This window comes from Ixodes scapularis, unplaced genomic scaffold (assembly GCF_016920785.2).
Source record: "Ixodes scapularis isolate PalLabHiFi unplaced genomic scaffold, ASM1692078v2 PGA_scaffold2__306_contigs__length_199485367, whole genome shotgun sequence".
In the NCBI taxonomy this organism is placed as follows: Eukaryota; Metazoa; Arthropoda; class Arachnida; order Ixodida; family Ixodidae; genus Ixodes; species Ixodes scapularis.
This window is the reverse complement of record NW_024609857.1, coordinates 108796515-108806957: the sequence shown is the minus strand read 5'-3', so window position 1 is coordinate 108806957 and position 10443 is coordinate 108796515. Positions and strand designations below refer to the sequence as shown.

Here is a 10443-nt window from a genome sequence, read left to right as displayed (position 1 = left end):
TTTTTTTTTTTCGGAGGGCGATCTTTTGGGCGGGGCGTGAGTAACCCGAGCGCGGACATCGGCTTGTGGGCCACGCTGATTCCTTCTTTGGCTAGCACGCATACCAGCACCTCGTTTGTTCCTTTGGTGTAGGGTACGCAGATACGCGAGGTTGAGCGTGGCTGCGTTCGTGCTTGTGGTTGCTGGTGTCGGTGATCTGAAGCTTGACGATGGGCAACGCGTTGGATAAAGGCGCCATGCATCCGTCCTTTTTGAGATCAGCACAGGCGGTTTTTTCCTCCTTTTTTTGTCAGCCTCAGACGAGCATATAGTCTTCGCCCTAGACGCAGTGTCCTGACCACCGATGCTTTGTGTGCAGGCTGGGTGTACCAGCCTGCTACAAAGCATCGGTAGTCAGGACACTGCCAAACGATGTGGGTACAGAGGGGAGAGTACGGCCCTCCTCCTCCTCCTCCGTACCCTCCCCTCCTCTTCCTTGCCTTCCCCCTTCTCCTTCTCCTTTCCTCCTCCTCTACTCCTGCCGCTGAATTTGTTTATCGGTTACGTGACACCAAGTCGTGGCGTCATTTTCCCCGCTACATTTAGCGCGGAAACTGAATTGGTGTTGAGGTCACGTGACGTCAATTTCCCCGTTAAATTTAGCGGGGAAACTTAACCCGCTAAATTTAGCGGAAACATTTCCCCCTAAATTTAGCGGAAAAATTTTCCCGCTAATTTGAGCAGAAATATTTCCACGCTAAACCTAGCGGAAAAATGTTTCCGCTAAATTTAGCGGGAAAATTTTCTCTCCCACCGCGGGGAAACGTCCCGTAATGCAACGCGCGGTTACGCCGACGCCGGCGCCGCTCAACCCCGAAATGGGCGCCTAAGAGTTGCGCCCTAAAACAACAACAATCATAATACAATTATACATTCATAATAAAAAAAAAAACAAAAAAAAAAAAAAACTTTTTTTTTATTTTGGTATGTCATGATCACTTTTCAACCCAGATACGAGCAGGACTACCCTTTTCTGGTTTGAAAGATTTGGTTTATTTTAAAATAACCTATCCACGTCCCACATTAGACCTCCAAGGCCTATGGCAAAGCTCACTGATTGCTGCGCTCCAAACGTCAGAGGGAAGTAACTTTCATTGATAAGAAGCCCATACTTTCCTTATGACTGAAATCATCTTTAAAAGGCACTCATCATCGGCGGACTCAGTTGGCCTTCTCGCGTCGACGCTTTCGGGTCTTCGGCGAATGATCGTCTCATTGGCTTTCATGTACACATCTGGAACCTCAGCCACGCATTTTATGGATGCGGATCCGTTGAGAAATTGATCCTCTCTGATGATGAAGCGAAGTCTGCTGGCGGAGGATTCGAGTCCGTTCTCGTGCAGGGTCGCAAGGTTGCTGATCTCGAAGATCGGCGGCTCCGCGGGAGCCTCGTTGAGGAACCAACGGAAGCTGACCACAGGCTGGGACTCGGGGGAGTAGCAGTTGATGTCCACGGCGTCGCCGACCTCATAATACTTCCGAATGCTTCTTATCTTCGGACCTTCTTTGGGTAGAGCTGCGAGAAACCGCGAGGAAGATTACCTGAACAATTAAAGGTACAGTGAACTTACAGAAATCAGTTTCTAAAATGCCCCAAGATGTAATAATGAAATAGAATACATTCCTACCCCACTACCTTCCTTCTCAAATTCGGAGGCACAGTTTGAGAAAGTCGTCCGAGGAAAAATTAAATGCACGAAACTTAAAAATAGTGGCATATTACTTCCAAATTTGAATATTATATGAACCTCTGTATTTAAAACACGATTCCTTAAATTTGTTGAGATGTTAAGGAGTCGTTTCGAGAGTGAAGAACACATTTTTCATTAATTGAGTTCATTGTTTCAAGCCGTGCTAACACGTAATATAACGGCGTCCAGTGACGTCGACGCGACCTGAATTGGTTTCTAATTGCACCAAATCAATTACCGCGCTAAATTTAGCGGAAAAGCGTTTTCTGTGTATTTATTAACCACCTGCCCCCCCCCCCCCCCCCCCCCCCCCTTCTCTGTCTTTGCCCCAGGCGCCAAAGCATTATGCCCGTGTTCCACTAGAGCGACAGACAGAAACAAACGACAGCGACAAGCCTCAAACCAGAGTCTTTCGAGATTTGAGAGGCTTTGTAGAATAAAGGAGGCTATGCTCGAACACGAGCATCATGCACGTGAAGGTATCTTTGACCATACTTTGACAGGCTTGCAATCGCTCGTGCTTACTTCGCGAGCACCGAACGACTATACCCTGTTTCACCTGTTTCACCTTATACCGCGAGCTCCTTGCTGTAGGGCACATTTCGGCGGCACAAGCTCTCGTGCGTTAAGAGTAGCTCCCAACGCTATGAGCTCACGCTTCTAGCCTTGTCTGCGGTTCAACATAAGATGAAACGGAGTATAAACGCCTGCCAAAGGTACCATCGCGAGCATGCTGCATGGGTTTGAGGCTTGTCGCTGTCTTTTGTTTCTGTCTGTCGCTCTAGTGGGACACGGGCATAAGAGCTAGGTGCTCACGCCGAGAAATGCAACTGCGCGTGCCAACGCGTGCATTCTACGAAAACTTAGAAACAAAAATTATGGAGACCAAAAAGGCCGAGATGTCATCATTCTATCACCTCACGTGCATGAAGGCACTCTACCTCAGAAGCCTCAGAACAGATACGAGCGCCACCCACTGCATCACACAGAGCAGATATGCCTGACTCGGCCACCGCGCGTATTATCACTGACGTCCGATGCAATGCCAACTGAGCTGACTGACAGGAGCCTTACCAAACGCGCGCGAGAGAGGGAGAAACTTCCTCCGTCCAACAACAGCGTCACACAACACGTTTGGGGGATTTATTTCGCGCAGCGGATAACTCGGGGCCGGGCCTTGTCACACTTCGATATTGGCGCCATTTAGATGTCGCGCGTTCAATTAGGTAGGGAGGTTCTAGTTAGGGTGGGCGCAACTCAAATCATGGAAAGCGTTTGCCGATGTGCCAATGTTGCCTGCACGAGAGCAGACGCCCGTTCTGTATCCCCATGTGCCTTTCCTCCTTCTCTCGCCTCCCATTGCAAGCAACGAACGCCTTGGCGTAGCCTTTCTCGCTTCCTTCTCGCTCCGGGAATCGCAAACGTCGAGAGTAGAAGGCAGGGTTGCCAGGAAAGCAGCAACGTCCAAGATGGTAGAATTTACAATTTTTCGTGTTAAACAAGTACTTAAGCTATCGGAACGAAACTAGTGAATATAATAAAATAATCATTTTTATCTTCCGTAAATTATTCAACCACATTAGTGGGCTCTTAAAGGGGCGATGCAACGATTTTTGTATTTTGCACTAATACCGCTTAGAACGGGTCCCTGACGCTAATGACCCGTGAAATACCCGTTAGTTTTTCACCACACGCAATCGAAGCCGCAGAACAAAATAAAGAAAAACGAGCAGAGTTCACCCCCTCAACTCACAGCCAGACCAAGCGGCCACGTGATCTGGAGCCTATTATATGCCGCCAACACCGTGGCCGCCAATGTTGATCATAGCCATGCGCCAGGGTTGGCAAGGCACAGGACACCCGCTGAGTTCCAGACATTGTTATGGTTCGGTTGTTGTCGTCATTGCAGCGATTGGACACAGGACACTACCCAAATTCTTCTCGACCTATAGATTATCACGAGCCCAAGTCGAGTGCCCACGCAATGCTCGCGTCCAATCTATGAGCCGCATTCAAATATCGTCACTGGGCGGTACTGCTACCCACCAGCTACATCATCAGGTTTTGCGAAGGAGAGAATGAATGAAAACGCTCGGTTTTGTCCTCGAAATTAAAGCGCCACAAAGGATTTTCTTGGTCAGTGCATGGCGTTGCGTGCGAGTATCCTTGTGTCCCACCAGTGTCAGTAAGCTCGTGTAAAGTGAAAAAACGTTCCGCTTCAAATTGAATATCGTTGCGCCGGCCCTTTAACCTGAGTTAGGAAATAAAACGACCTTCTGTCCCGTAGACTCCCGGCAAAATTTATCAATTAAATGGCGTCCATATCCTGTGATCCCCGACGTAACAATTGCGAACACCCTAACTAGAGCCTCCCTACAACTACGTAACGAGCCTCGCGCCATCTGGTGTCTGAACGGTCGAATAAATAGAGGTACCGCGCACTCTTAAAATACGTTTGCTTGCGTCCTCCTGCAAAATATTGGTATCGGTGAAGTCCTGTACTTTAACCCGATCACGATGACGCAAAAAGATGAGCCCCGTAATTTGGTTTGTGCGTCCCTTTAAAAGCTTGTAAAATCTCTTGCGACGCGACCACGGTCACCACGGTGTAAGATAATACTCTTCAGGTGAGGACAGCGCGCTCCTCGCGCAGTGCGGATACGGTAGCGCAGATAAAGTTCGCTTTTCACTCTCCCTCTTTGTCTCTCTCACTATGGTTTCAAGCGGCGCCGGCAGATGACTCGTCGACCCGTGGGCACGGCAAAGACCGCTCGTGCCGCCTCATGCTCCACACGCTCCGAGCTCCAGCGAAGTTGCCGCTCGTCCAGAAAGACCACGGTGTACCGGGGTGTCATGACAACGAGATAATTTTTTCCGCTCTCACGCAGTTTCGCCGTTTGGCCGCCGGCGACACTGTCAGCCGCGGGCACAGTGGCCGCGGAATAATGCAGCCTTTCGGATGCCCGTCGAACGAACACTATCTGATTCCTCGCGCCGCGCGTTCAGCCCCGTCGTGTCCTCACCTAGGGTGCCTTCATGTGCGCTTTGCTTAGGGTGGAGACATCTGGCCCTTTTGTCTCACACTTTTATTTTTATTTTCTGTTCAGAAGCGCGTGAAAGAACGTTTCTCTGCACGCGCTCGTGGCGCTAACTGTGCTATGGCGACATTTTGTTTTCGTCGATTTCTTTGTATTTTACCCGTGAGCGCGTGCTGTCGGCATCGGGTACTACAAAGGGTGGCATCACCCTAAACAGAAGGACATTGAGGCACCCTATCCTCACCTAAAGAGTGTATCTTACACCGTGGACGAGACTAGCCCCTCGATGTGCTTGCGTTTGTCTCGCAAGTAGCGTCAAATGCGCCAGTGCACGAGGCGCACGTTCCAGCCGGCCTTGGAAGCAAAAGGCGGCTCAGCACTGAAATAAGCGGCCCTTGGAAGCGAATGGCGGCGGATAACTCGCTCGCGGTACGTGTCTTCCGTGTTTCCACAACAATGGTTGGTGGTACTTGTAAGCGTGATTTTTATCGAGGACTTTAGACGAGATTAAAGCCCCTTCATGTTCTAAACGTAGAGCAAGGTGCATCGATGCACCATGCACGTGCAACGTGCAGCCCTTGGGAAGATCATGGCGGCACAGCGCAGCACTGATACAGTGTTCTAGAGGGGGTTGTAGTGGCAAGAGCAGCGGCCGCTTTGTGAAGATTTTGCGCGTAGACGACACCATGGCGCTGCTGTTCTGTGCCCTAGGAGCGCGCCCCCGTCAGCCCCATCATCAGCGCTGTTCGGCGCTTACTACTGTGGTTTGACTGGAGCTTTTCGCGGTGCGAAACAACTGCTAATGTAGTTCTGTATACTCTGTTTCACCTTATGATGTACCGCAGGAAAGGCTACAAGCGCGAGCTCCTTGCTCTGGGGCACATCTCGGCGGCACAAGCTTTCGTGAATTAAGAGCAGCTGCCAACGCTATGAGCTCGCGCTTCTAGCCTTCGCTGCGGTACAACATAAGGTGAAACGTAGTAAATTGTAGTTCTGCCTTTGGACTAATGCCTTAGAGTGTGTGCTTCCTCTACTTGAAATATTCGCGTGTTTTGAGGGAGATTATTGAATTAATATCGACTCGCCCCCCTTCCCAGTACTGACACATCGTTCAGCAACGCTATCACTTGGGCTGCAGGCTTAATAGCTGCGAAAGAAGTTCTACGGTGCTACATTTCGGAGAAGCGTACCGCGTCACCCTCGTCGTCTTCTTCGTTCATCGCACACGTGCCATTAATTCTCCTAGGGCACAGAACTCCTGCGCCACTCGCGGTATCTACATCGACCGTCTTCACGCGCTTCATTGTAAGCGGGCGCCGCTCTTGCCACTACACCCTCTAGAACACTGTAGCACTGAGCTAAATTTCAGACGCCATGCTCTTCCCAGAAGTGGCGCGCGGCACGTGTCTCGAGCATTTCCACAACAATGAATGACGCCACTTTTCCCATGATAAGAGGGGCTTTAGACGAGATCAGAGCCGTTTATACTGAGAAAGTTTGGCCTTCAGTCTGATAACCGGGGGATGACTACTACCGTCCGCCATTGTGTGGTTCTGACGCATAGGAACTCTAGGCGATTTTTCAGGAATAAACAAGACAAAGAAGTAACGCCATTTTGTGTTATCGTAAAATCCGCTGGTTCTAGCAGGGAACAAGCTCAACCCATTTGACAAACTCTCTCAGTATAAACGGCTCTGGACGAGATAACATACTGGAGCACCCCATCGGGTTGCCGTAGAACTCTGGCATTTTCGTATATTTTTTTTTTTTCACGCATCATTATTATTATACTTTTTGGCTTGAGAAAGACAATGTTATAAAGGACCGTTTATCATAGATAGTACGCACGTTTGATCTCGAATATACCGCAAAGTCTACGCTTTAATGAAATTCAGTACAAGGGCACCTCACAAATGGCGCGAGTGTGTTTGCTCCATGGAAAGCCTGGATTGAAGAGAGGGTGCATCTCGGGAACCATATGGAGGGTTTGTAATTTAATGGCAGCAGCAGCCTGCGGAGATTGGCCGAAAATGCACATGCGCTGTGTTTTCGCGTGGCGAGAAGGAAAGCAGGCAGAAAGGGGGAGTCGTATCTGGATTCAGGCCCTCTACTGTTCTCTCGTTGTAAGATAATAGAGAGTTTTAGTAGATCGTTCCCATGACTCCGATAACGATACCCGATACTCCGCCACCGCCTCCCTTTTGCATGCATAGTATCGTTATCGGGGCTATCGGAGGTATCGGAACGATCTACTAAAACTCTCTATTGCTCAACTCGGTCCGAAGCAAACGCAAATGTTTGAAAGGGCTCGCTTCGACTCGCGAGTAAATATAAGGAACCCCTTTTTTTTCTGTGTGTGTGTGTCAGAAAAGGGGGGGGGGGTGCATCTTGTGACCCACATACACAGTTAAAAAAAAAGGTTTCTGGTGAGGTCAGTGTCTCTTTCAAAAGCACGAAACATTTCAGTTGCGAGCTCTGGTTAGAGGGGATATGCGTGCTTATGTTTGTCGTGTGTGCGTATGAAGTTACATTTGTGTTCTTGCTTGTTTAAACGTGCGGGCATGCCGTTCGTCCAAGCCTTGATCGCCCAATTTCTGCTGTCAACACCGGCAGCTTCAGAAATGCAGGATGCGGCGAGTCCATATACTATGGCTTCGCCGACAATGTGATTGCTGCGTAAAAACGCCGCAGAGCGAATTTCGAAGCTGGAAGCGTGATAATAAAGCGCGCCCTGCGTTAGTCAGTTTGCAAGCGAAAATAGATGAAAGCAGTGGGCCTTTACCTATGACTTTGAGGATCCCTTCGCCGGTAACGAGCTCGTAGGAAGGAGCATCGCCGGAGACCTCGCATCGGTATCTTCCTCCGCTGGACAAGGTCAGTTTTTCCAAGAGCACCGCGTATACGTCACTTTCAGCAACCTGCACAATGACGAAATTAGAGTGTCAACGCACAATAAATTCGACAACGCTTCATTCAACGACTCTTGATTGGAAACAGACGTGAGCAAAAACCGCGCCACTGAGCGGCGTAACCGTAGCAACCGTCGCTGACGCTGTATAGCGTGGTGGCGCGGCATTCGGCCATGGCATCGGGTCAGTGGTGGTCGGTGTGGATCCCCCGCTCGGCGATTTTTGATCAGACGTGTTTCACGCTTTCATTTTCCTCGTGGTGAGTGGGTTTGTTTTGCCGTAAAGCAAAAACAAATGCTATACACAAAGAAAAAAAGAAGTATGTTCCTATATCCCTTGTCACATGTGCCACACCCCAAAACTTCAGTTGGACGTAAAGCGCACTGACGTTGAATCGACGGTACCAACTTTCTCGAGCGGCTTGATAGTCGAGATGTGCAACTTATTAATAGCTAATGTACGTAAGACTGACTGCAAAAAAAAAAAAAGTAATCGGGGTTTTCTTGGCCTTACCGCAAAACCTCTGTTTTTTTTTCTATAGTCTTTGATAGGTACTTTAGATGTTTAATGTATTATATCTCACCGGCACCAAGCTTCTCGTACAAGTTGGGGTCGTCAGTTCGACGTGAGCGCACTGTATGTCGAACTGAAATGTTGAAATGAAATGAAATGTGACAAGGCGTGTAATGGCTACACCCCTTTTTTTTCTTCTTAGAGTGTAGAATCACAACCAACGAATCTGCGCTTTGAAATAATACACAGAAAGCCAAAGTTGAGCTGAAACTCTGATGTCGCTAGAAATTAAAGTTAAAGGAGCAAAACTAGGCGACAATTCGAAGAAAAAAAGGTCATGAAAGCCGAAGTTGAACGTAAACGTCGACACTGGTTGGCGGCGGACGAGAAGGCGCGTGCAAGACCGATATTGAACGTGAGCGTCGGCTGCGCTTCTCACAGAATGCAACTTCGCTTGTGACGGTTTGATCGAGAGGTCAAAATACTGCTGCAAATGCTTCTTCTCCCCTCCTTCCTGGTTCGCTCCGCGGATTTGCTAGAATGCAGTGCCCAGTGTGCCCAGCAACAGCGTGCATTTCTGTAATCGACTTACAAATATTTTAACCTTTGGTCGTTGCAGGGGGGAAGTAGAAGGGTACATTGTGTAAGTCGCCTGTTGGATCAATAAAAACAATGTATTCGTGTGCTGAAAGTGTTTGAAAAAAAAAAAGAATGTTTGGAACGACATTACAAGAACGAGGTGTCTACACAAACCCGCTTCTTTACGTTAATTTTTCTGCCACGTTCTATTGCTGTGTCTTAGCGTTGTCAAAGAAGTACGGAAAAATTGGCGCCTGCATACAGAAAGTCAAACTTCCACCGAATACGCATTTAGCTAGTGCACTTCAGTTGGTAGAATTTCAGGGTGTCGCTCTCATGTGGTGAAAAGGAGGAGACCAAGAAACTACACTGGCAAGTTTGTTTGGCTTGTTTTTGCAGGAGGAGAGCCTTGATATTACACGCAGTTTTTTGCACTCTAATTGGGACACGCAAATAAAAAAAAAATTTAGGCGAGAAAAAAATCAGAGCAATAATGACCGCGAGAGATTTATTTGAAATTCTGCGTGCAAGGTCCATGACGTCACGGGTCATTTCGGAATGACCATCTGGGGCATTTGCTCTTTCCGCCTCAACGTGAAGGCGATACCAATCCACCCCTCCTCCACGCGCCCGAAATGCCGAGAGAGAAAACAAGTGGACAGGAGGTGACTACGGTCTAATCGCGTCTCGCGCCGTCAGTATTGCTCTAATTGAAAACGCGTGTTTTCAATTAAACTGTCAAAAATTTTTTTTTTTTTATTTTCAGGAGCTTTTTAACAGTTCCAGAACGCAATTCAATCATACGTGATCCTAACATGCGGCCACTTGATCATCATTTGTGATCGAAGATATTGTGGAGGTACCTACATTCACTGTAACCCCTTTCAGTGGGAAGACGCTCTTGGGTGGGTGATCGCTCGGGACGTAGCGAAAGAACTCTTGATCTTCTTTGTGCCACTTGACCGAGTAGAGGGGCGTGTTCCCGAGTTTGAAGCGGCACCGCAACCTCGCACTGCCGCCCAAAAGGGCGTTTGGCGGGACATCCACTTTGATCAGTCGCAGGTCACCCGTGCCCATCTCAGCTGCTGCACGGGACAAAAGGGAAATTCCATACTGGCGTGAATATCTCGTATAATAAGTTATTTGTGAAACCTCGTTCCTCGATGCACATCGAACTCACGAGGTCAGATGCAGACGAGCATGTTTAAACCTTTTCGTTCTGGAAGAAACTAAGTCGAATTCTGGCACCATGACGATGCCCGCCGTAGGACGGTAACCTTAAAAGTAAGCTCCAACGAAATGTTTCAGATAGCAATTTATTTGTCTCAAAATTGGCTCAACACATCAATATACATCTCTAAATCGCAACCCAAATTGTAAATAACAGTATATGTTTTTTTTTTTTTTTTTTGCGCAGAGTCATTTAAGTTGTATATTGTGTCTGAGAGAATGAAAAACTCTACCGGTAAAAATTAAAAAAAAAAATCCTTACGTCAAATGTAGTGCTATTTAACCTGGGGCAGTACATGTTGCTGCCGACAGGGTACAGGAGGTTTGATAGTGTGAAATAATGCTGAGTAAACTAGTGCGGGAAGATTGGAAAGTTCGTTTTTGGCACAACCCATGCCGTGAACAGTAAAGTCTGAGAATTCCGAAAATCTGTTTAGTTTTAGT

At 48.1% G+C, this 10443-nt stretch overlaps 1 protein-coding gene across 1 annotated transcript; it reads right to left on the bottom strand.

Moving 5' to 3' along the window:
• Nucleotides 1-1130: 1130 nt before the first annotated feature.
• On the bottom strand, nt 1131-9846 carry LOC115312179. The gene is made up of 3 exons (XM_029971084.4): nt 9637-9846; nt 7551-7686; nt 1131-1555 (listed from the first exon to the last, which is right to left on the bottom strand). Exons 1-3 carry the CDS (start codon nt 9844-9846, stop codon nt 1131-1133), a joined length of 771 nt encoding a protein of 256 aa, XP_029826944.2.
• Nucleotides 9847-10443: the final 597 nt, after the last annotated feature.